This window comes from Pleurodeles waltl, chromosome 4_2 (assembly GCF_031143425.1).
Source record: "Pleurodeles waltl isolate 20211129_DDA chromosome 4_2, aPleWal1.hap1.20221129, whole genome shotgun sequence".
NCBI classification, from domain to species: domain Eukaryota; kingdom Metazoa; phylum Chordata; class Amphibia; order Caudata; family Salamandridae; genus Pleurodeles; species Pleurodeles waltl.
In genome coordinates this window covers 544220846-544248639 of record NC_090443.1, presented here as the reverse complement: position 1 = coordinate 544248639, position 27794 = coordinate 544220846, and the positions used below count along the sequence as shown (strand labels likewise).

Here is a 27794-nt window from a genome sequence, read left to right as displayed (position 1 = left end):
TCCCACAGACCACTGCCTACTCTGAAAAATGAAAAGAAAACTCTTCATGTTTTTTTCTTTTAAATGTATCATACTTTCCTTCAAGGAAAAGGGGCTGCATTAAAAAAAACTGCTTTATTTAAAAAACCGTCACAGAGATGGTGGTCTGCTGTCCCCATCAGGCCACCATCCTGTGAGTGTGGCCATTCCCAATGGAGTTGCAAATTGCAAACTACTGCATGAATATTGATGAGGTAAGTCTTTGCCACCCCAATGGGAATTGATAGGTGTGTCTGAGACACATTTGTACATTTCATTTTGCGAGTATCTAATTGCGACTCGCAAAAAGTTGAGATTAGAAACTTGCTAAATGAAATGGACATACACCTCGCCCTATATTCTATCGTCCATTTAGCTGAACTATATCTAATCCATTTGTTCTAGGACAAGGTATGCCACCACTGCACAATCCAGTGATGACTCTCTTAAAGCCATGAGTTTCAAATGTTGGTCTACTAGGCCCAGAGCCATCTCAGATTCAAAGCATATCTACGTGTGATTAATGTACATACAGTGCTTTCAAATGAGAATCATGGCAGCAATTTGTGCACCAGCGCAGGGGAGAGGACAGACATGTGCCGTATCTTGTAGATACAGCACATTTCTGCCTTTTCCCAGAGGCACAGGGTGCCAAAGAAATTGGGGCCTGATTTATACTTTTTGCAGCAAAACTGCGCAAATGCAGTTTTGAGGCAAAAAGTATAGCGCTGGCTTGCGCCATTCCACAGTGCTAGCTGGGTGCCATATTAAAAGAATGGCACAAGCCAGCGCTAAACTTGGGCTAGCATCTTTAAATAAGATGCTAGCCGGGTGAGGATGGCAGTAGGGAAGGAGGGGGTTATGTGTCAAAAAATGCAGCTAGCCTGGTTAGAGGCAAAAATAATTCCTCCTACCAGACTAGCACCATTTCTTGGTGCACAACTACCAAAAACATGACTCCTGTCTTAGGCAAGACAGGAGTCATGTCCACCACCCAAATGGCCAGCCCAGGAGACAAGTGTCCCCTGGGCATGGCCATTGCACCCTGTGCCATTCAGAAGGCCCCAAGTTAGGGCCCCTGATGGCACTTAAAAAAAGTTAAAAAAATACTTAGCAATACTTGCCCTACTTACCTGGGATGGGGTCCCCATCCTCTGGTGTCCCTCTGGTATGGATGGAGATGTTGCTGGGGTTTGGGGAGGGCACCTGTGGACTCATTCCATGGTGTTTAACCATGGAAATGGGTCCACAGGTCACCTAACGCCTGGTCTGACCCAGGTGTTAAATAATGGTGCACAGCAAGCTTTTGCACCATTATTTAGCCCCTCCTCCCACTCGTGCGTTATTTTAGCACAGGGGATAAATATGGGACTATGGGGATAGCACCGTTTTTTAGATGGGAACGCCTACCTTGCATCTCATTAACGCAAGATAGGTGCACGCATCCAAAAAATGGTGCAAACTCCTATATTTTTACATTATACGTGTCTAACATCAAAATAGAAATATGGAGTTAGGTTTACGCTGAAATTGTCTAAAAAAAATGATGCAAATTCAGCGCAAACAGAGTGCCCCTTGGTGCACTTTCCTGTGCCACAAGCCTTGTAAATATGGCCCTTGGTTTTTCTGGATGAGAAAGTCTCACCCAAGGTGATTAGCATGCTTCATCATCGGTACCCTCATCTAATCCAGGTAAGATGATACTACCAAGGCGAATTTAACCTCAACTTATGAGGGAGTTCCTGATAACTACAATCACTGAATAAATCAGAGATTCAGATAATATAAATACTTTAAGGTAACCCTGAAGGATTCTCCTTTGTTAATAGGTATACCAGGTATGATTAAAACCTAGTTCCTGGATAATCGAGATACAATGCCCTTTACATCCATTAACTTGCCAACATGTTTCTGCCCATTTGTATGCCTAAAAACGTTCAGGGGCATTCATTAGGCCTATGTGCGGACCATACTAGATAATACTGAGTATATCCCTACAGCTAAGAGTGGAATTTCCTAACTTTAACCATGGAATGTATCAGCCTAGGAGAAAAGAAGTGAAATCCAGTTATACTAGATTCTGAAATGGTGCTTATATGCGCGAGAGTGAAAAGTAACAATCAGCACATGTGACACTTTAAAGACACTGCAAATCAAAAACAAACAACCTGCATGATTCCGTGACTTGGTGAGAAAACCATTCATCCATTCATATATACAACTTCCCATAGTATGAGCAGTTATTTAATGCATGGTCTGCCTCGCGGGTAGCAACTCCTGTAGTGACACATTTTGAACAAAGCAAAGTTATATCATAGTATTTTATAGTATTTCATTATGGGTTTAAAAAGGGTTGTGCTTGCCCCCAAGGTGATTAGGTAAATTAGAAATAGTTGTCCCTGGAAAGGAAGGAGGACCCTAAACTCTAGGTAGCCCCCGGACATTTTGGTAACAGAGGAAGATGCATGTACAAAGTAATGCCAAATAAGCACAAATATGTGCTGTGCCAAGATGAAAGATAAAAGGAATTATAGCACATGTGACGCTTGAGGAGGGTACATATAGGACCAAACGTTACTCCTAGAAGCTAAGGTAAGTATACTATGAAATATCGGTGAGGATGCTCACTGTGAGTCTAGGAGAGACATAGGTGCCATCCTAAATATGAAATCGGGAGAAAGTTACATGGTCGAGGAGAACCGCCAGCAAACAATCTACAGCGCTTTCTTTGGCCAACCGACACCTGTTAATTAGTGGAAAAATACTGTAATATTAAACATGGCAGCAGCAATGCAGGAGGGCTGGTCTACGTGCTAATGCACAAGGCTCACAAGGGTCACAATGGTGTATCTTAGGCAACCAAAACGTCAGAGGCTTGGTATGGCGTAAATTCAGATCGGGACAGCAATGGGTCATGGGCAGTGCACAAGCATATGTGTTAAAAGTATGGAAAGTGTAGTTATTTAGAGAGTTGCACAAGTGGATATGCCGTTGTAAGACAGGTGATGAATCTACATATAGATCTTGCTTTAAAGAGATAAAATCACAGCAACTGGATCCTGTGAAAAAGGTTTGTAAATATCCAGGGAGTGGGAAAAGTTGAAATCAGGAAATCCAAGTCATATCTCAATTGCCTTTGTTATAGAAGGAGTTACTTCAGATCTTTCTACAGAGTTTCTTGGGTCGCAAATGCGTGTGCATGCTAGAAGATTGAGAAATAAAGTATTTAAAGAGGTACAGACATTCTGCTTTTGGACAGATGGCAAACCCGTTAGTACTCCATTACAGTGGGAAAGAAACCAGAACCAAGTACTTGGCAAACAAGAGAGGAAAATCCTCAGCAATTAAAACAAGTATTTTGGAAATATTGTAGAGATTGCCAAGCAGGCTGAAGAAACAGAAGATATTAAGGCGACTCATATCATATCCTAATAACTGACCCTTTGTTAAAGAAGAAATTACATCAAGTGAGGGGACTACACCATGGTTCCAAAAATGTTTTAATTTGCCACCATTCAGATATCAATGCATGGAAGGGATGCAGATGAAAAATCCGGAGAGAGAGCGAAAACCAATAAAACTCAAAGATGGTAGGCTTAATTAATGAATCAGAAATGCATCATGGTCTTACCTTGTTCAATTATTCCCAGGGGATCTCATAATTCGGACCCTTAGTGTCTGTCTTGAGCCTGTATATCCATTATTGCTCATATAGCAAGAGAATGGAGTGATTTTAAATTTCTTAATGATTAGCTATTCAATTTCATTTGCCGGGTGTTTCTTTTTCAGATAGTACTTCGTTAGTTTCGTATTTTCATTTTTTCACCTTATATTGCTTCGATGCTCATTGATCCTGATCCTTATCTTACATGTAGTCGTATTGGTGTAGAGAAGACTACTCGGGTATCTAATCACATAAATAAAATTAGTGGAGTTAAAATTAGTTAGGCCCTTCAATAGCCAGGGTGCCTTGAGGCCCAATTGTAACTCTCCTTGTGAAGCAACACACTCCATATTCCCCAGGGGATAATACCCCTTTTTTTGGTGCAGTACTCTATGTCGTTAAAATTATCTGGTTTCTTAGGCAATCTGTGGACCACAGTGTGCTGCTGGCTCTGTGTTAGGAGGACATACAGTGTGTATTCTTCCTCCTTTTCTCTCTTTGCGGTAGGAAGTTTAATAGCCTGTCATGAAACAAACCATTAATGGTTTCAGACAGAGGCCCTCATTCTGACCTTGGCGGTCGGCGGAGAGGCGGCGGTCGGACCGCGAACAGACCGGCAGTCCAAAAAATGGCATTCTGACCGCGGCGGTCACCGCCGCGATCGACCGCCACTTTCCCACTCCGACCGCCACGGCGGTCATGACCGACAGGCTGGAGTTTGCGCACTCCGGCCCGGCGGTCGACCCAAGACCGCCAACCGTATCATGACCCTGCTTACCGCCGCGGTTTTTGGCGGTCGGGAACCGCCATGTGAACCATGGCGGTAGGCACTATCGGGGCCAGGGAATTCCTTCCCTGGCACTGATAGGGGTCTCCCCCACCCCCCACTACCGCCCACGAGTCCTCCCCCACACCCTCCACCCCCCCAGAGGTGGTACGAACCCCCTGCCCCCCCACCCCGACATGCACATACACGCACCCCGACATGCACGCACCCCCAACATGCACATATGCACACCCCCTACACACACACATACACAACGGGGGCACATACCCGCACACATACATGCCAACATGCGCACCCGCCGAACTACACACATTGCCCATAGGCACAGCAGCACCCCCCGTCCGCATGCACGCACTCACACACCCCCTCTACACACCCCCATGCACGCACACATCACACAACACCCCCCCACCCCCTCCCCTCACGGACGATCAACTTACCTTGTGCGTTGGTCCTCCGGGAGGCGACGGGAGCCATAGGGACGTGACCGCCAACAGAAGACCGCCAACAGAAGACCGCCACACAGAAATGTGGGTCGTAATTCTGGGGGCGGTGTTCTGCTGGCGTGGCGGTGGAGGTTGACCAGTCTCCACTTTCCCGCCGACCGCCAGTGTGGCTGCTGGCGGTTTTCCGGCAGAACGCTCCCAGCGGTCGGAATACGCGCAGCGGCATACCGCCGCGGTCGGCGGTCTTTACCGCGGCGGTAACTCGGCGGTCTTGCGAAAAGACCGCCAAGGTCAGAATGAGGGCCAGAGTCTCAAACAACAACATTGCACAAATGGCTTACAAGATCATAAGTGAGGCCCTAGAAAAAAATTAAACCACACCTAAAAAGCCCTTCCACCACACTGTGTCTATGGCCACAGAATGGTCAAGTAAGACGAGCATAGTTGAGGAGCCTGCCATTGCCAGTAAGTACATCATTACACATAGACAAGAAGGCATAAAGTGAGATCCTGATTCAACAAATTCAGTGGCATATAATTATCTACATGTTGATGTTTAGTTGTGGGCACTGGTTTATATGTTTGGACTGCTGAGGTGAAGGCTTAAATAGATGTGTAATTGCCTAGCTATTCAGTCAACACATGTGTAATCATCGGAGACTTTGGGAAGCTTGGGCTAAATCATTTTGCGAGAGCGCATAGTAAATATGCTTTCAGTGTGGAGTAAGTAAGTAAGGAAATAATTTTATTATTTTTAGTTATTTAAAACTGTAAAAATGTCACATAAAAACAGCAAAAGAAAGTTGAAGCGATCACAAGCTTCAATCCTTAAATAAAACCAATACAACTTTCCCCTTAAAATCACTTAGTTCTAGCAGTATAATCATAAAGTAATGTGCAGAATGGTCCATTAGCTTCAGGGAACATAAGGTGCATAATGCTGATCAGGACAACCTCATTGTACATGCGCCAATTATATTGCCCATTCTCAGACCCAGATTACTTGCCGGGGTCTGTAAAAGTGCAATAAAGACTATAAAAAGTGCAACGTGCCATGTGGAAAACTGCAACATTTAAATGATATATCGAAATGCTAAAAAAATCAAGAATATTGAATCAAGCCCTTCCAGTCATAGTTTATAGTTACGATATCTACAATTCTGTGACTCTACCAGTCCGTATTTATAGGTCTTCAAGCGTATTAACCTAATTAGGCCTATTTTCTGCTCTAAACTCATGTGGCTAGGTAGATGTGAAGGCCATCCAATGGATTGGTCAACCATCCATTGGACTCGCTTTTACTGTGGACATTTTTCACCATGTTTATTCTGATGAACTGCAGTAGCCAAGGGGAAGAGGGGGGCGCAGTAAATTCATCACAAACAAAGAGCAACAAGGGAAAGCAGATAGTACCATGGCAAAAAAAGAATAAAAACAAGAACTAACTTACATATTTAATAATATTTGGTAGACAGGACACACCAACTCATTTATATCCAGAATTATAAAGGGGAAACATACCTTTTTTCCTCTGAATTATGAGTGATCCAGGGCAGATGAGAGTATGAAGATTCATCAAGGTCTGATTATATTAGTGGCCGTAAACCTCTTTGTGAAAATTCATCAGTTAAAATCAAAACCAAGCGATTACCTTCAAGGTAACCAAAAAAATGAAAACCTTCAAGAAATAAACTTGTATGCCTATCCTGGAATCAGACATCTTTCATTCTTAAATTAAATCCACACAGAGGTAGAATGGATTGCAAATTAAATGCTTATATTCTAAGAAAGGTACCATAAATGGTACTTTAATCATTGACTGAGTTGACTGATCTCTGAAAAAAACTCCTTTGGCTGGAATCTGAAAAGAGTAGAAATATTCCCATGAATAGATACTAAAGGCAGAGTAGATGCATTCTCAGAGAATATCTACTGGTTCATGGGACCGGGCTAGTGGAAGATTCTCTCATACCTAGACCAAAAAATGGGTGCATCTCTAGAAGAATATATACAATTCCTTGTAAACATAGTGCTAAAATAGCTAGGCTATCATAGGACGCGTTAGATATTTTGGGGAAGTGCCGTTTCTGAAGATCAATTCTTTCTGTCTCTTTTTAACAGATGATTGACCAAGGTCTTGTCCTACATGAAGGGTCATACTTCCGTGACCTTTGGAACCTACTGGATTTCGTAGTGGTTGTTGGGGCCCTGATAGCATTTGCTTTGGCGTAAGTAATCTTCATTTTCTGTCTCAAGTCACCTCACCTCATCCATTTGTACAAATGACCTTCCTGCATCATAACGGGTTCTCCACACCATACCACTGAAACCACTGAGTTGTTAGTTGTGTTTACCTAAAATAGGCATTAGCTCTCTTCCTCTTTGTTATTTCTTACGCATGGCTTTGTTCATCAGCTAGCTATCTTTACCTTTTAGCTTCCTGTTTATTTTCACCTGCCACATTGAAATCTGTCTCCATATGTCTTTCTCCACCAACCTTTCAAGACTTTACTGTTCATATTTCATTTTTTTATCCCCTTACCTTTTTTGGTATTGTCAAAAGTATTCTCTGTACATCACTCGATCTCTGAGATGAAGTTCATTACATATGTTATTAAAATAGTGCTGATTCATTTGAACTCTTTGGTATAGTTATTTGATGAGTTACAGATAAGGTACAACACAACATGGTATTTCCTAAGAGCAACAGAAACAGCTGTACTTGATTCCAAAGACACTGCAGCACAACCTCATATTGCATATCTTTTATTTCATAAGCCATTTAACTACTGTTGTGTTCTCCATTCTTTTGCTTGATCACCATCTATTAATGTGCTTGGCCTTTCTCAGCTACCTCTTCCGTGTATTCATTCACATATTATCACCTAGTTTCAGATGTCTGTATGACAGAACCACTCATGCAATTACCACTCACGCCTTTAAAATGCTGTCATTAGACCGCATGCTTCATTACCACACATGCATTTACAACGGAACTTTTTACAAAGCATATGCCTTTAACACGCATGCCTTTACCATGATAATTTCATGGTAAAGGCATGGTTGGGAAAGGTATATGTGTGGTAAAAATTATATATATATATATATATATATATATATATATATATACATACACATATATATATGTGTGTGTGTATATATATATAAAACACTTAGGGCCTGATTCTAACTTTGGAGGACGGTGTTAAACCGTCCCAAAAGTGGCGGATATACCACCTACCGTATTACGAGTCCATTATATCCTATGGAACTCGTAATACGGTAGGTGGTATATCCGCCACTTTTGGGACGGTTTAACACCGTCCTCCAAAGTTAGAATCAGGCCCTTAATACTTACCTATACTTACCTGTAAAACGTTTACCATACATATGCCTTTACCATTCATGCCTTTTGAATCAAATTAGTTGTAAAGGCATGCGTGGTAAAGGTATATTCGTGGTAAAGGATTTGTGGTAAAGGCATGTATTGTAAAAGCATATACACGGTAAAGGTTTTGTGGTAACAGACATGCGTGGTTATGACCGAGCTGTAATGGCTGTTTCCCATTTCAGACATATGTTTTCTAGCAACTTACACTCATGCAGTTATTCATTTACACTTCACCTTTGCACAGATACACTCATCACCTGTTGTTCCATCATTAGCCTCCTCCTCGTTTATTTTTTAATCATCAAGTTCCACATAGGTATAAAGTGAAAGAATCTGCTTACCTTTTCTCCCATCATTTGTTGCTTGATTTATGCCTTCGTCCATTATCCATTACTCTCTGTGTTTACTCCCGGATGTTCCTCTCAACTCACATGATTTTTAAGATGAAACCATGCATCATTTGTGTATGACATTTCAATGCCCATGAGTATCATAGTATCCATCAATAATGAGAACTATTCAACCAGACCAGGAGGGATGGAGCTTCTTTCCATCCTTGGGATCATGGGGGACCCAAAAGTAAGCTAGCTCATAGAGAATACTGTATGTACTTTAGGACCTACTATATGAAAATTGGGTAAATCTCTGAAGTCAGATCATTGTGCCTGTTATAATAGCAACAGCAACAGTAACCTACATCCAAAAAACGAGGAAGGAAATTGGGCCCTGGTGTACTTCTACACTGATAGTGACATGAAGTAAAACTTTTAGAATGACTGTAGGACCAGCCAGATGCACAACAGCATAAGAACTTTGTTCAGGAACATCTAATAGACCACACACGGTTGTGTGTCAGAATATTGTTGCACATAGCTCCCTTATTTGGTGTGCCTGCTCATCTTCACTTTCTTCCTTTTGTTTTTGATTTCCTTTCAGCCTCTCTAGTAGTGTCTTTTTTCATGATTATTTTCCTTTATTTAATAGCTCCCTTTCAATTTTCATTAGTTATCTCGGTTGTCTTCCCTCTATCCCTTCCCTTCCATATTTGAATTCTTCAAAACCCTGTTTGTCTTTTGTCTTTTTTAACAATTTGCACAGAACAATTGATGCACAGTTAATAATTTACCAATGTTTCATCGGCTTATGAACGGAGATATGCTGCATAGGAGGACCAAATAGTTGAAGACTAATAGTATTATTGAAGTGTTCCATAATGTAGCAACAATTACTTATATGGACTAGCAGGCCCAGCAAAATATCTAAATGCACAGCGTGGCTCCAGGTGTTCGGTTTTGTAAGTTCAAGGGTACTGGTGCACTAATCCTAGGAACAAAAATAGTGCACTTTGTACTGACCAAGAGAACTGGTCACACTATATTTCTGTATCCTCATTGTTCTGATCTCCCATAGTTCCAGTTCCTGCTTCTAACAAATAAACCTACGGGGTGGTCCATATATCTTTTGGACTAGACTTGGGTGTTATAGGGTCCCAATATGTGTCTAGCTGCTCCTTGCAGCAGGACAAGTCTTGCAGACAATCAGTAGCCCTGTGGGGAGGGTCACAGCCTCACTCTGTTGCTACTCTACAGCTTGCCAGTAGCATAGATAGCACTAATAAGATTTAGGATGAGGTGGGTGGAAGTCGTTCGCACAGCCCAGCAATCTGATGTAGGGTTAACTTGGGGATTGTTTGGTTTACAGTATCGGACTGCTTTTTACACCTCTGTCCATTAGACATGTATTTAAGGGCAGTGCCACGTCAAGTGGAGGCCATGCTGCATCTACAGCAGTCCGAGTCAGGCCAAAAGGCCAAGAGATGTAAAGAAGAAGATGTATAATATATTGCGAAGGAATTTCAAGTGTTATAAGCATAGCTTGTTACTAGGTGAGAGCACCCCAGTTAGTTTGAGACAAAGGGCCTAATTTAGAGTCGGCAGACAGGTTATGGCTATCCCGTCAGCCGCATTACAATCCCCATAGGCTATAATCGGATTGTAATATGGTGGACGGGATATCCATCACGTTTGTGACAGAAAACCCCTTCCGCCAAACTCTAAATAAGGCCCAAAATGTCCATTGCACATCCATCAGGGAGGTGCAGTTTCCAATGACCATTTATGTCTAATGTTGGCCTGCACCTCAGGTTGCTATCTAGCATCTCCCTGTTTTGACATGATCAGTAGCTTTTCTAATGAACTTGGTGTCGGTGGAGGGGCTGGGAACTGCTCATGAGCAGATTTACAAATGCTTATAACATAAAATACAGAAAGACGTCTAGGACAGTGTAGTTTATTTTTGACTTTACTGTTTCTCAAGCTATGAACCTGTTGTTTGGGTAGATATCCACCAGTGTTGTTAGATGTAGATTTATTAAATGTTGGTGCATTTCGGAGTCACAGGTTGGTGGTACAGTTCAGTTGAATGCCAGTGGCATGCTGAGGGCATAAAGCATCTTCAGCCCAGCCCTCCCCTGTGGAGGCACTTCCAGGCCCATCTCGTGCACCAGACCATGTCGATAACCTCTTAGGGGCAGCTAGGATATGTGCAGATGGGTCTGGCTAGGGGACGTGGGTGTACTAAATCCATCTCACTCACCAAGTGAGGTTAGTGGGGTACTGAGATTTGCCAGAAATGGCTGAGTTGTGCCTCTGCACACATGTAATATAGTTCAAAGTCGGGGCAGAAAATCCCCTTTGCTTGAATGCTAATGCTAAAATTCCCAACTCAGCCTAGGCTGCTTGTCCGCCCATATTAGCGTAGTCATGTTTGTTTTCAATCGCTGGAAGACGTCTTTACTTAATGGGATAGGGATGTTGGCTAATAAATAAAGCAGCTTCATCAGGCAATCATCTTGGCCAAACCCAGTCTACTTGCCAAGGACGGCGATAGTTGGATCCAGCAATCCACATGGGCTTCAATATGAGACATTGCACCACCATAGTTTTCCTGTAGAATTGCTTTGCTAACCCAAATGCTTTGGTAGTTAATCAAGAAACTTTGCCAATGAAGTGGGTAGTCCACGATACGGGTGGTGGTGGTCTCTTTCAGGGGTAAGATTTCCAATTTGGCCTAATTTTTGAATATTCTTGACAGTGTGAGAAAGTTAAGGAGTTCTTAGATTAGTGGGTTGACTTTAACTTTTATTTTATTTTATACATAAAACATAATGCCAGTGAATATGGACACTAGATACCTCACAACAAGAAACTGAGCACCCTGTTAGCATGGTGTTGTCTAAGTCACACCGCCAGTGGTTCCATAGCTATCCCAAAGAGCATAGGTGACACCAGGCACTCCTGTTGTGTATCTCTCAAAAACATCCCCTGTTCCCACACAATGCCATTTTCTCATATGCGGTTGAAGGGTGCCTAGTAGAGGAGTCTTACCCACCTAATGAATGCACCATCAACCCCAAGACTAGCAGGTAATGCAAACAAGTATTTCCATTCAAGGTGAATGTTTTTGTTGCATTGGGAAACTCATTTTGTCTCACTTCTTTCTTCTACTTTGTTTCAGCCTTTTATCCATTCGTTCTTCCTTCTTTCTCATGCTCTGTTTCTTGTTCCCTGTTTTCTTAATGTCTCTTTCCTTCAGGTATATCTAGAATGCTCTATCACGCATCCCTATATAACACTCTTGATTTTCTGCCTAGATCTGTGTTTTGTAATGGTTGCTTCTACTAGATTCTTTATCTACATAAACCTCCAGGAGGCAAACTAGATCTAGGATGCTTTGAAGCAATTGATCCCTCAAGTGCTAGGTAGCTGGGTTGGGCCCACAGTCACAGCTTTGCTGTATGGCATAGCTTAAAGAGACTGTGGAGATTGGCACTGCTAGCTGCCATGTCATGAAGTCCCAAACCACCACAAAGAGAGCTCATCATTAAGTGGAAAATCTTCTTGCCGAAGAAAGACCATTCAAGTGATGATTTGAGTTTACTTGCTTTATGGGCCCTACATTAAATATGAAGGAGTTCGCTTCCTTGGAGGAAGCTTTTCTTAGACATGATTTCCTTTGAGGCATTCAAGGTGCTGAATCTAGCGACATAGTTTCTTTTAGCCTGGAATACTGTGGTATTATAATCAGAAGAGAGCCAATGATATCCTCAGAATATCTTTATTCAAAGTCATGCGTATTAGTGTTGAACATGCTCTCAACTTCGATGGTGCTGTGGAAGGTATAGGTATCCTCAATAGCGTGTCCTTCAGCAGCACAGTATGCTGCAAACTTAAAAGGGTTCTTAATGCCAAATAGGTATTTTTCGACAAATTTGAACACGTTTCTGATGATCTGTTCTAGTGGGAAGGACCATGATTGTGTCTTTGTTTCTGTCTTTCTCATTTAAGGGCATATATACATGGAACTGGAGCAGAGCAGCACTGCCCCAAAATTGGCAGTGCCCATTTGCATCAGTTCTTAAACGCAGGCATGTGCCGTATTTACAAGAATATGGCACACTCCTTTGTTTCCCCTAGCGCTGGTGCTAAATTTAACTGCCAACACAGGCATCCTTGCACCATAGTGCAAGGGTGTCTGCGTTGAGGGGAATGATTGTTTATGTGCAGGAAGGTGTCCCTTCCTGCACATAAACAATCTACAATGGAGATTTTGCACTTCTATGTGTGCTGCAGATGGCAGCAAATCGTCAGTATGGAATGATTATTTATGTGGAGGAAGGGACATGTAAATAATCATTAATGGCCTTTTGCTCTTTCAATGTGTGCTTCACAATGGAGCACACATAGAAAAATAAAAAACAAAGCGAAATAAAAGTATTTCTCCTCATTGTGCCATGCTAATGCCACCCCTGGGGTGGCGTAGTTTTTGGCAGTGCCTCAGATTTACGATTCCTTGAAAATCTGGGGCAGCATCAAAAGCAATGTGTGTTACAGTGGAACACCCATTGCACACCCCTCTGCCTCAGAAAACTGCGTCAGAGTGGCCCATATTCACAAGAAGGCATTAAGCTACAAAAAGTGGTTCAGCTCTGCCTTCTAAATATGGCACAGTGCACAGCGCCACCAAAGCGTTGCTAAAAGAGACACTCCGGTGGTGCTAGGGGCATGTGAATATGCGGCCCTTAGGGCAAGATTTACTACAAAGTGGTGCAGCATGGTGTGCGCCAGAGTTTGCAGCTCCACGCTTTGTCACTTTAGAAATGGAGGGATGCACCATATTTACTAAAATATGGCACACCCCTGTGTTTCCTCCTGTGCTGGTGCTCAATATAGCTGCCAGAGCCAATGCAGGCTGTGGTGAAGGAAATGATTGTGTATGTGCAGGATGCTGTCCCATCTACGATGGCAGTTTGGCACTTCTATGTGTGCTGCAGAATGCAGCACACATGGAAAAAGAAAATACGAGGAACAATAAAAGTATTCCTCCTCATTGTGGCATGCTCACGCCACCGCTGGGGTGGTGTTAGTTTTTGGTGCTGCCATCGATTTGAGACTTTTTGTAAATATGGGGCAGCATCAAAAGCAATGGGTGTTGCGGTGGAACGCCCACAGCATTGCACGCCCCTCTGACGTAGAAGACTGTGTCAGAGAAGCCCATACTTACAAGATGACATTAAGCCACAAAAAGTGGCTTAGCGATGCCTAGTAAATGTGGCACACAGCACAGCGCCACCAGAGCCTCACAAAAAGTGACTCTCTGGTAGCTCAAGGGCCTTGTAAATCTAGCCCTTAGTTTATTGGTGCTGGGATAAACGACAGCGTGCTCTGAGGTTTGTGGTGTGTCTCCTGTATTTAGACCTGACTGCTCGGGTCTTGATCTTGCCTCACGAGCACCATAATGTAGCATGACTGCTGAACATTCTGTAACTGCAGGATTACGGATTACTCCTTCATCGAGTAAGAACGCTATCCAAAGATGGTGAGGGTTTTTTAATATTTCTTTCTCACAAAAAAGAGATACTTTACAAAATAAGAAGGCATGCTGTTTGTGGACAGACAGAAAAATAGAAATAAAAAATCACACTAAGAGTTTCGCAGTGAAAAAAGAACAACACACATAAAATCAAAAACCTCTACATTTTCTTGTTAGGATAGAATTGATAGGCCACACCCCTGTTGTAAAAGATTGAGGACTCAGCTGCCACTGCTAGGCAATGAATTCGCTATCCACTTTACCTGGCACTGTACTCATTTTCAGTTTTGTTTCCTACTCCATTTCTATGCGTTTCCTCTCCTTTAATTTGTTTATTTTATAATTCTAATTGGATTGTTTTAGAAGACTAAATCAATTTTAGTTATATTTTTAGTTTTCCTTTGCAAAAGTACACCAGGGTCAGGCACATTAGTGGAAGTAGGGCTTTGTCTTATCAGCCCTGGCAAAGGGGACTATCCATGGGCCATGGTCATTATGATCCCCGGCGGTTCAGCCCACCATGCCGGCGGTGAGTAAAAAGACCGGCATGGCGTGCTGAACCGCGATATAATGTACACATGAAGGGCCGCCATAGGTGGCCCTCCTCCACCACCAGGCTGCCTCCGACAGGCAGCCTGACGGTGGAAGGAATCGTCATCCAACAAGGCAGCACTGCTGATGCTCGGATAATGATCCCTACAGCCACCAGCCTTTCCCTGGTGGGTTCCCCCGCCAGGGAAATGCTGGCGGAAGGGGTGCTCCCTGCACTTGGCATGGGCCGATTTACGGGCAGTGATCTGCGCGATGGGTGCAGCAGCACCCGCCGCACAGAGGCATTGACGGCGGCTCCATGTGGAGCTGCTGGCAATGTCCCGGCCATGCATTCTGCAACATTGTTTCCGCCCGCCGGCCCAGCAGAATGTTCATTATGCGGCCGGTGGGTTCTCAGGGGGGCTGGCCGTCAGTGAAATGACCGCCAGCATAAACATGGCGGTAAACACCGCCGTGTTCATAAGGACCCCCTCAGTCTCAGTATTTTTTTGGGGGAAGGAACGAATTTCTGAAAATGTGGCCCCACAGAGCAAGTCACCCACACACTTAAGCAGGGTGGTCGGCCTGCACCACAAAACAAATAACCCAAGCTAGCTAAAAGATTGGTGATGTACCAGTCTAAGGACTTTATGCATGTCCCAGTCTGTACAGGGAAATGCATCTCAGATCCACTTGTTTTTCCGCACTCCACCAAGAGAATAGAAGGCCTGCAACCAACTCTTCAGAAACAGCAAAATTCGACAGAACCATCGATTGATAATGCACCTGTAGGAAAGGGTTGCACTTCTGTTAATCTCTCCCCAGTAGACATACATTTGTAGGAAAGGGTTGCACTGCTGTTGATCTCTCCCCAGTAAACAGAATAGTCAATAAAGCCAGGGCTGGGTCATTTGGGGTTATTCTTCTGTGTAAATATTGTTTCTCTTCAAAGTTCTTGTTTCTCTCCTCCATCTCTTTACGCCATATTTTCTCATCTCTCACAGGTCTGTGTTGCTCCTGCCATATCATTGTCTCCCATACATCCTTCTCATTCTATCATTCATTCCTATGGAGATTCTACCATGCATATACACGTCAATTCTTTTCCCAATATATATATATATATATATATATATATATACATATATATATATATATATATATATATATATATCAGCTCTCCTGCCTTCTCTTATGTATAACCTCTCTCCCTTCCTCATCGTTTTTAATTTTTCAGAACTTGCTCTTTCCTTTTGTATTATCTTATATTTCCTTCCTATGTGCTTGTTTATTTGCTGCAATCGCTGGACTGCCAACAGGAATGTTCTAGGGTAAATACATTAAACTTTTATTCTTTGTTTTACTTGAAAATATGTTTTTTTGAAGTATGTCTGCTATTAAGACTTCTGTATCTATATTTAAAAATCCTTTCACCATTACATAAACACATATGGAACAGCATGTAATAAAGCCAGTGCGTCTTTTTGTCAGTTTTAATGAGGTCGTGAACATGGAATATTAAGTGTTAAATTGATAGAATTTGACTAACTCTGCAAACTTCTATGAGCCAGATGCTACAGAATTCTAATTCTGCACTGGTAATTCTGGTAGAAGATATGAGTCTTTATCATGCTTCACTAATTGAACACATTGAACAATTTAACACTAATTGAACATTGAATAGCATGGTCGATGTCTGTGACTCCAGGAAATTTTGAAGTAGAAAACATCTCTTTTTTATGTGCTTGTTAACTATCACATTTTGGTAAAGAAAAAAATCCTTCAGATTGACACTGCAGGGTCAGCAGTGTTTACAATTTCCGTAAATGTTTCCAAAAATATCTGAAAGAGAAAGCCTGATTTGAAATCTTATGAGAATCGGAAAGGAAAACCAGGCCTTATTATCCCAAAAGGCATAGTGTTCAGGATGTTGAGTGGAGGTCGATATTCTGCCTTGTGCAACGAGGAATAATAAACACGAAAGTCTACGTTGTCTGCCTATTTTGACTGTATTTCAATGAGACATGCATTTTAACTCAATATTATTTAGTGTAACCTTTCAATCACAGTGCTTTTACAGAGAAGACAACTTCTTGAGTATGTGTTAACTCCGTTTACTATCATGGCATTGTTGTTTGTGACACACTTTTAATGAGAAAAGAGGAAATAAGGAAAATACCTTGATAGATCCTGTATCTACATCCAGGATACCAACCAGGGGTGAATGTAAAGCATTTACCAACGAAAATAAAGGATTTTTGAAGGGCAAGCCCATGAACGAGTGATAGTGATGGGCATGACGTGGGTGTGGTTAAAAGCCCAGATACATAGCAACACGTTGGGAAAGCAGCGCTTGTGCGCTGCTATGTTCAGCCTACAAATTATGAGGTGATTCATCTTGGAAGCTGTGAAGATTGTTCCCAAGTCTGTAGCACATAATAATGAAGAAATGCACTAAATGAACGGTATGTAGCATACCTCGATGACAGTAGAGCCGGAAAGGAAAATAATATACCACAGGTAACAACACAGAAATCACCAGTTTTACTTAAAGAGGTCATCAAGAAGAAGGGGAAACCACCCTCTGCGAGCATCAACTGAGAAGGTTGAGAAAACTTCCAGACTGTGACTCCTTAATTATTATCATCAAACAATACTTTATTCGATTGTGTCTCACAATCATAAAAGCAGATAAAATATACAAAGTAACACCAGTCTACAACCACATAAAATAAAATAAGTCAAGACATACAGCAATTGATATCATGTGATAAAAATCGCTACAAAAACTGAATCCAGTTATTCTTCCAAGAAACAGTATAGGATCAATAAAAGCAAATATTTAAAAGGCAAGGAACTGTTGTCGTAGGTAAAAACATTTAAAAATAAAAGGCCTCCATAATTTGCCTAGAAATATAATCTGGCCTTAATTACTGCACATAAATATAAAGCTAGACCATTACATAATTTGATTGATGGAAGAGTCAGCAAGTAAATAAAAGCTGGGCGGCACTATTTAAAATGCATAGAGTTTAAGAGTGGAATCACAAACACTTTCCTTAAATCAGAGTAAAATTTGCACAAAAAAAACAATATGCATTGTGCTTTGGTCTGACACTGTGTCACAAGGACATTTTCCCAGGACTGGACTCCAGTCATTGGTGAGCGGAAAACTGACAAGTTGGTGAAATGTCTCTAGTCTTAGGCGTGTGAGGACATATCGATGCCTCGGGTTCAATACATATTTTAAATATGGTTCATTGCCATCTGATTGCTGCAGCAGGAGATTCCTCCTTACACTCGATTTCTTTGACTCAATAGCCCACCTCGAGTCAGCCAGATAAGTAAGACAGATGTTTTTCAGATCTTTCCTGGAAAGTGTTTCCATTTTTTCTGGTGTAGAGTAAAACTCAGGATGGCCCAGGTCCATAAGAAAGTTCTTTATATAATCCAGCCATGGAATTTGCAGAGAATGACTTAATGATTGAGCATCTTCTATAATGGCCCTATTCAGGCTAGCAAAGTCAGAGGTCCATACTTTACGCCAAAGTAAAATTGGTTGCATGCTTATGAGGTCTGTGATGTATGTTACACCCATTTCTGAATGGCACGCCAAGGTTGAGGTAGATTTTGGCACATTTAGGATGGACTTTAAAAAATCGTTTTCAGCTAGCTGTAGGGAATTGCGTTTCCTATATCCCTATAGGCCTGCCCCATACTGTGCAACAGAGACACATTTTGCATTGTAAATTGTCATCATGTCTTTGGGAGTGGCCCAACCAACCTTTTTAGAATTTTTTTTTACTGCCATGATAGTTTTCGTAATAAGTAATTTCCTAGACCTAATGGCTTGCAGCCAGGTGCCTTTATTATCAAACATAATACCAAGATATGAAAAGGTTTCTCCGTCATCTAGTTTGACATCCTTTAAAATGACTTCAGATTTTTTTGCAGATTTTATACCACAGGTCATCGAAAAGGTTTTAGAGTGGTTGATTTTAAGGCCTAGGTCTTCCATTTAATTGTCAAAAGTTGTTAATAGTCGCTGCAAAGCTACTGGGGTTTGTGCCATCAAAACAGCATCATCCGCATACATAAGTGCTGGAATCTTTCGAAAGCCAACTTGTGGAAGATCTCAGCAAGCAGTAGATAGAACAGCCTCTAGTTTATTAATATATAGTGCAAACAATAGGGGAGCTAAAACACAGCCTTGGCGTACCCCCGCTTTACAGGAAAGACGGAGGTACACTCCCCCTGAGACCCGTATTGCACCCTAGCTTTAGCTCCAGAATATAGTTCCCTGATAAACTGGACTATTGTAATGTCTACCCCATATGCAGCAAAATGGGCCAAAGTTTGCTGTGAATTACACAGTCAAACGCCAAAGTCAAATCCACAAATACAAGGTGTAGAGCTCCTGTCTTAGCCTTCGTATATTTGCCAATTAGAATATCTAAATTCAGGGCCTGTTCCACAGTCCCTATCCCAGCCGTATTGTAGGTCCATTAGTGTATTATTAGCTTCCGTCTATTCCCGCAACCTATTAAGGACAATACGTCCTGCAATCTTTGCAAGGGTATCGAACAGTGGAATTGGCCTGTAACATGCTTGGTTTTGGCAGTCTCCTTTTTTAAATATTGGAACAATAATGGACTCTGCCCAGGTTGGGATAAAGGCTGCGGCGCAACAGGCTCGTAAGACCTGTGTCAAGAAAGGGCCCCAGAGTGAAATATTAGACTTATAGATATCAATTGGTACTCCATATAGGCCTGGTGTTTTCCCACTCTTGCTGGCGTTGATAGCATCAATGACCTCTTTTAAACTGAATGGTGGAGTAATAGGCTTAAAATCCTCTCTATGGGCGTTTGTATCTGGGGGTAAGTTTTTTGAGGAGTTTGTTTTGGAAAAATAGGTAACCCACTCCTCTTCCGTGATGGCCATTTCGATACCTGGTGGCATTCCATCACCCAGGAGAGGGGAGTTCACTATCTTCCAAAATTTGGCATTGTTATTCTGGAGGCTTCCATTATGAAGAGAATTCCACGCCTCGTCTTTTAAATTTTGTTTCCTGTTTTTTATAGCCTTTTTATACTCATGTCTAAGAGTAGTGATCTCATGCTTATCAGGGTTTTGACAATGGAGGTACTGTTTAAGTCTCTTATGGGCCCGGGTACATTCAGTTTCAAACCACCCTTTGTTTCCTTGTGGTCTAGATTTGCCTGTGCTTACTGTGAGAGACTGTTTGATTCTAATGGTGATTGCTGTGAATGCTTTAATACACTCCTGTGGACTAATGTTGTCTGAGAGGCAGATTTCAAACTCATTAGCATAATCATTCAGCAGTTGTTTCATAAAACCTATTGGTTCAATCTGTGACCAACCTTGAACCCAGTTCAATATTCACTACCTTCTTTACTACTCCCTTATGTTTGTTCATAGCTCGAGGCAATACAAGACGTAAACTTTGAGGGTAGTGGTCGCAAAGCGCGATATCATGGATTTTTTACTCAGATGTGCAGAAAATGAAATTATTAGATGTTAATATAAAATCAATTATAGTATTGGCACATCTGCCGTTAAAGGTAGGTTTAAGCTGTGGATTAATGTCGTTTAAACCATTACGGAAAAAGAGATCGAATTTAAATAGTACATCATTCAACAAATTGCCGTAATAGTTGTGGGTAAAATGAAATGTATCATCGTTTTCACCTATACCAAGGGAACAAACTTTCTCTTCTGTTTGGGAGCACATGGTGAGTGTTAAAATCGCCCCCCCCCACACAATAAAGGTCTCTTTATGTGAGGAATTATATGCGCGATCCGGATCGTCCTGCAGTTGCCTGAGTGTATATGAGATTTTTTGTAGGGGGGCGTTATTATAAAAATTGATAATCACCAATTGCGCTCCATTTTTTTATTCACATAGTATCAATTTGTAAAACGTATTAGAAGTTAAACTAGTCACCTTTATTAAATCATACTTATTGGAGATAAATGTGCACAGTCCACCTTTCGCCCTGTCCCGTGAACAAGGGATTGGGGGGGGGGTGAAATGTCCTAAAACCATTTATGTGAATGGGATCTACGGACCAAGTCTGTTGTAAACACACACAAGAAAAAGATCTAATAAATTCTAGCCAGTCCTCGTTCTCGATTTTATTACGCAGGCCTGCTATGTTCCAGAATAGAAGTTTGTCTCCCGATGTAATTGGACCCAAACCCGGAGGATCGTGTTGTCCTACTTTCCTTATTAATGTGGAGATATTAGTATCCATCTCTGTGTGGACCTAAAGAGGTCATCAAGAAGAAGGGGAAACCACCCTCTGCGAGCATCAACTGAGAAGCTTGAGAAAACTTCTAGACAATGACTCCTTAATTATGATGTCACGGTTATCTACTCATTTAGGCCTAACAATTCCATTTATCTAGAAGAGCAAAAAACATCAGAAAAAGAGAAATTAGTGTTTTCTATTGTGAAGAGCACCTATTGCAATAAAAACATACTACCCAAAAGATCCAAGCCATACCTGCTCCAAATATTTTTTACAAATGTCCACATAATGCAAATAAAACAGATGATAGAACAACTACGGAGGATTTCTCCCATAATCAAACTAATTTACTCCTAAAATTTGCCAGTACAGAAACAAGGAAAAAGAGTTTAGTTAAATTTTTAGTTTATGGATTGCAAGCACATGGATGAAGAAATAAAGCATCACCTTGTTAGCAAGGCACCAGATCTCCCTGCAGTTATGTCAAGGAGACTGACTGTACTTGATACATCTGGAAAATAGTTTTTTCAGCATCCCAGCCATGCATAATACGACGTTTTCTAAGATTCTTCATCAAGAAAGAAATGTTTCTTGTTGAAGGTGCTATAGTTTGTCCTAGCATCCGAACAGTCATCTTTTTAAGTGCATGAAAGTGGTGTTGGCATTAAGCAGAAAGAAAAAAATGTCCAGATTAGAGTAACTTGCAGCTGATGAGCAGCTAAGAGTGATAAAAATAAGTTAGGATTTCCAAACAGCAGTGGTCACCATGCAGACACTTGGTCTATGTATCAGTCTAAACAAATCAATAAGTTGACTGGTGCAACAAAGCCACTGTTTGGAAACAGTGTTGAACACAGGACAGTTAGTGATGTGTCCATCAGAGGAGATAAACTTCTCCATGACCAAAAGTGTCAGCTTCTTAGAAAATGAATTCCGTATTTAATAGCTCTAAAGATCTTGTGTCTCCCTTAGGATCAATTGTGTGAAACATAATCATAATTTAAAGCAAAGCACGAATAAGACCTCTACAGGAGTGCATAAGAGATCAGGACTTTACACGGAGCTGATTGGAAGAGAAATTGATTCTTTCAGAGGTAGCTTCAGACCCTTTCTAAGATGGATGAAAAAACTATCTGTTGAAAGAGCGATGTTCAACCAACCACATCTATTTAAAGTCATTTTGACAGAGGATTATCTATTAGAGCAGAAAACTTGCCTGACAGAACTTCAGATCCAAGGCAAATTATCCAATAAAAGCTCGTAGTAATGCATTTACTTACTGTATCTGAGGGCAGTACATTTCACCCTAACGTTTTTTTGCCCAGCTTTAGAGGACAACTTGGTATTGATTACAAACAAACAGCCACAATGTACACCTGAACAAGCAGAGTGTAGCAAAGTAGATGACGTTCTCCAAGGAAGGTCAAATCAGATGGCACTGGCTATTTACCAGCAACCTAACCACCAGAGCAGTACACCTGCGAGAATCAACGAGCAAGCAGATGCAAAGCACATAATAATATCACAAAGTAAGAAGTGGGTTGTCTGCAGTGGTATTCTAGAATCTATTTTCTAACCGAGGTGGGAACCTCAGGTAGGCCAGTTTGAAACAGCAGAAATGCAGCATTCCTAAACATAATGCGCTATTATCTAGAGGGGCTTCTAGAGGAAGGCTTCTTTCACCTGCTGATTGATGCTTTTTCCCACATATTACAAAGGTTCTCTTAAAGCTGAAGTAAGCAAGGCTAGGGATTATCCTGAGTGCCCTCTCCAATGGTAGGTGGCTCACAGATCTACTGCATTATCACAGCAACCATGCAGATGATTCATTGTCATGTAATGTGCTGTCCGGAACACAAGCCAGAATTATGCACCACAGTTTATGTTTGTATACCTTGATGGCCTACCTCTTGAATTTGTGTGCTATGGACATGTGAACTTAACATCAGTCTCCATGAAAGTAGAGAAATTCACTACACTACAATGTGTCAGGGAGAAGCGGTATTTCTCTAGAAACTGCATCTTCCACATTTGGTTAGCGTTGGGTTTCAATTTAACTTCACTAACATCCATCCGTGCCTAGAACCATTCTTTGCCATCTATCCCTGTAGACATCGTTCCCAGTACCCCAGACAGTTGCACATTATAGCTACTACAGCCAAGTCCTTTATTTTAACAAACTGTACATAATATAAAGGCATGGTGGGTTTAAGAATCCAATCCACATTTTCTGTAATGTTATCTCAGGTTATCATGTTTATCAAACTGTACCTCAACTCACAGTTTTCCTTAATTTTTCTGCTCTAGTATAAAGGACCTTTCACACCTTCAATACAAAGAGGTTTCTATTAATTTCCTAGACAAAACAAAAGAGATGATGCATTCCAAGCAACTGTCTGTTAATTATGTGCCCATCCTCTTCAAGAAGGCAACATCTATACAATCCATAGCATGATGACAGCATCCTCCCTTGTAATGCACTACAAGACTGAGTCTCTGCTCAGAAACATTCCAACACTAGAGGTCTATAGAGATTTTCTTCATGAGAAGTCCATACTACTACAAGTACTAATGGAGCCAAGGGCCTCTGTCAAATGTGTTTGGGTGGAGGCAGTTTTCTTCAGCTATCCAGTTTATTTCCACTCACAACCTCCTTTAATTTCCCATCAGAGTTTTTGGAGTGAGTTTGCTATTCTTCTTAGTGCTCAATAATATTAGAGAAGATGCAGGGATGAGAAGGTACAGTTACTTAATTATAATCCTATTTCTTGACCATGGGACACTTCACTGAATTCATGAACAGCCTGTTCTTCTCCCGAGGGAGGAGGACAGAAAGGGTTTGTGAGAAATTGGGTTGTTGGTTGAGGTGTGTGTGAACATCTCAAGCAACAGCCACAGTCCTTGTCAGAGAGAACCACAAACGTCACTAAATTAACCTATGCTTAATCTCCTGGTTAGCTTGGCACAAATGTAGTCAGGCTTAACTCAGAGGCAATGTGTAAAGTATTTATGTAGTACTTAAACAGTAATAAAGTGAAGACACAACGCAAGAACAATCCCACACTAATATGTCCACAAATTATTTGACAACAAAATGACAAAAATCCAATCAGTAGAACCTGAGACATGCAATTTCAAATATTTCAGTAAGTACAGCACCTAAAAGAACAAAGCTCCACTCAGGGTCATCTAGTCATGCTAGACTGGGGGAAAGTCACAAGTTCAGGCCAACCGCGATGGAGCGAAGGCTGGATACAGGGACCAGGTAAATCCAGCTGAAAAAGTTACTTTCTCAAAGTCAGTCGCGAAGAGTCCAGTTCACGGTGGATGATGCCTCAAAGAACAGGGAGAGCTTTGTGGATGGTCATCACTGTAAAATAAAGATCCTGTCAGACGTCTCAATGGTTGCTGCTGTAGTGTGAAGTGCAGATTTTGCACTACCAATCGTTCCTTCTGGTTACTGTAGCACAAAGAGTGGGGTTCCTCAGGTGCAAACGGGCCTGTTTGCTATTGCGAAGAACCTAAAACCTTTTTGTTCCAGGAGGTGCTCAACCAATGCCGACCACGGGTCCAGAACCTGGGCGACACTTTTGAGGGATCAGGAACTCACACCAGCAAAGGCCAGCAAGTCTCAGGCAAGTCCACTTGCAGGTCCAGTGCAGCAAGTCAGTTGCAGTAAGGCCTCTGGAGCTTGTTCAATCCCTGTAGCTCTGAACAGGTGGTCAGTCAGCTGACCCTTGGAGTCACTTCAGGTAGTCTGTGATGAAGGGAGCAGGTCAAGTCTTCCTTCTCAGAGAGCCGGGCAGACCTTCAGAAGCAGGGCAGTCCTCTGCCAACAGGGCTGTCCGTCTTCTTTAATATCCACAGCTCCAGGAGCGTAGTGAATAGTGAGTCTCATAGTCCTCATTTTAAACCTGTGCCAGCTTTGAAGTGGAAGAATCTTCTAGAGTATTCCCCCACAGATGGTTTTGGAATTTCCTTCCTCCCTGCTTTTGTCCCAGGAAGTCTGGGAGCACACAAAGCTAATGTGAATGTGTGTATGTGTAGGCTGAGGCGGCTTTTTTGAAGTGCAAGTGGAACTGTGCACAGCTTGCCCATCCCATCCTGTCATGATGGCTCATTCTGAAAAGACCTAGCCGCCCTTTTGTGTGACTGTGTAGAAGGACTACACAAAGATCAACTGCCATCTACACCTAATCATGTAACCCAGAAACAGACTGCTGGCACTAAATAGTTGGGACAAGAAAATGGCAACTTTCTAAAAGTGGCAATTTTAGAATTGTGACATAAGATCCAACTTCACCATTAAAGAAGGTCTTAAATTAATTTTCCTTGAGCACCAAACATGACATTTCTACCTGCTCCCAAACAAAAGTTATCACTTATTAAATGTAATGAGGTAATCTAGTGTTATCCTAATGGGAGGATAGGCCTCAGAGTAGTGAAAAACAAGTTTTGTGTTTTCACTACCAGGACATATAAAAATTAAAGGTTCATGCACACTGCACCCCGTCCTGTGGGCCATTCAGGACCTACCCTAAGATGACAGATATGTATTAAAAACAAAGGTTTAATCAGGGCAAAAGGTTTATTTTGCCAGGTCGAAATGGAAATTTTAAACAACATGTTTAAAAAGGTTACTTACGTAACTGGCATAATAAGTGCTGCAGGCCCAGTATTAGCTTTAATTTACTGACCCTGGGCACATGTGATACCACTTTGTTAGGGAATTATAAGTACATTAAATAAAACATTTAGCTATAGGCTAATGTTACTGTGCTTAAAGGAGTGAGCACAAACACTTTAGCACTGGTAAGCAATGCTAAAATGGACAGAGTTCTAAAGGCCAACAAAAACAAGTTCAGCAAACAGGAGAAGTGAAGGCAAAATGATTGGGGGTGATCCAGCATAAAATCCACCAGGGTTTCAATGCTCATCCCTCTGAAATTATCTTAGCCTACTGCCTTAGCCAAGCTCCATAATAAACTGCCACTCAACCACTGTGCCCTGTAGGACAGATGGGTCACCTGTTGGACTCATTGCACAGTGCAGTTTTATTTTCTTTCATTAAGGTTTTCTTCCCTATTTGCCCCCAACATTTCATGTTTCATTCTTAGCTCTGTAATTGCAGTGGACAAACCATTTTCGTCCCCCACTCACCTTCACAATGCAGTGGATGTGAACAGTTTGCCCACACAATGAAAAGCCAAAATCATCAAGATTTTGTCATGTAACAATAATTTCAGAAAGCAAGAAAAGCGCTTCCTGTGTGCCTTCCAATCATTATTTGTTTTACACTCTGACGATCAGCACGCTGACTGCTCTTAATTTGAATAGTGTTCAGGGGGCATGTCTGCCCTCCAAGTACCAGCCAGTGCTGGAGAGATACCACTGGAAAGTGGTCAGTATTCTCTCCCTAGTGGATCTCTGCTTTGGGATCACTCTCAGAGCGAAATCCCAAAGCAGCGATCCACACGCTTGGCCTTAGGGATTCATTGAGAGGAGTGCATATGCCCCCTTGGCAATGGGCAAGTGTTTCCCCAAAAGAAATATTAATATTTCTGTGCCCATGGGGCACAAATGAGGGGATTACTCCCATTCTTGGCTCCCACCACCTCCTAGGGCAGAAAAAGCCTAGATAATGCCACTTTTTACCTATAAAGGTGGAGGTGGCCTACTCAGGCATCAAACCATTGTCTTTACCTCATAAAAAGGTCAATCAGTCTTTCTGCCTCCCATCCCCCTCCTATTCTTGGGGTTAGAATGGGGGATTTACCTTCACTAGACACAAAACATAATTGTTTTTGGAAAAAAGAAGTGTTGCAGAACCTAGGACCAGCCAAGCAAGTGGAGTGCTGTTTTTATCTGAAGAAGTATGGGAAAGCTGTGTGGAAGGGATACAGCTTTCTCATACAGAAAGATGAGTAAAATGCATGATGCATGATTTTAGCCAATTTCTGAGGTTTGTATGACCGTTTAGAGAAGAAAATTGAGTGGGTTCCATGCATGTCATAATACGTTGGTGTCCCCTAGGTTTCTAGTTTTCAGATATGCCTGGGTCTAATAGGTTTTCCTCAGTGGGGACAAAGCCGGGGCCCAAATACTGCAGTTACTATCATCGTAAAATGGATCAACTTTATGGATCCACGTTATGTTTTGGGGCCTTTACTGTCACGGGTGCTATGCCCACTGACACAAAGTGTGGTACTGTTTTTATCAGAAGTGTCACAATAGTAGAACATCTGTCATTTATCAATTAGATTTTTCTCCATTTTTGGCTTTCAACTGTAAGTCAGTATACAAAAAAGAACACATTTTTTAAAATCCCCGCTGAATCACATGATAGTGAGGGCTACATAAAATTCAGAGGTGTGCAGACAACCACTATTCGTAAACTCTTAATCTAGAAAGATTTCAAATGTACATATTTTTCCATCACACCCTTTTTGTATTAGATTTTAGTATCTGAATTGATGCATGGTTGGTACGTTGAGAAATATAATTATAAGCTGCAGCTCAATTGCAGGGTCTAGGTACTGCATATTTTTGGACAACTAACAGAAATGATATGTTCTTGCAACCAGACGGACTTGACAGATGTAATGGAACATTACGTTTATAAATTGGCGATTAGACCAAAAAATAGGAGATGAACGTGTTTTTACCTGTTTCTATTTGTGTCCTATTTATTTTCATTAGTTTTTATTTCAATTATAAGCTTCATTAGTAAAACTATGAGTGATGTACACAAACGACCCATTGTTGAATTCAGAATTGTATAGGTTGCTTTGATCATCTATGAATTTCACATCTG

The 27794-nt window shown here is 41.6% G+C and overlaps 1 protein-coding gene across 1 annotated transcript in view; it reads left to right on the top strand.

The window, feature by feature from the left end:
• The window catches only part of CACNA1E (calcium voltage-gated channel subunit alpha1 E), a 1379194-nt gene that overhangs the window by 926529 nt on the left and 424871 nt on the right, over positions 1-27794 (top strand). Inside the window, exons 25-26 of the mRNA XM_069233198.1 lie at positions 7037-7143; positions 16028-16039. Coding sequence (XP_069089299.1) covers positions 7037-7143; positions 16028-16039 — 119 coding nt within the window. The remainder of the gene's footprint in view (positions 1-7036; positions 7144-16027; positions 16040-27794) is intronic.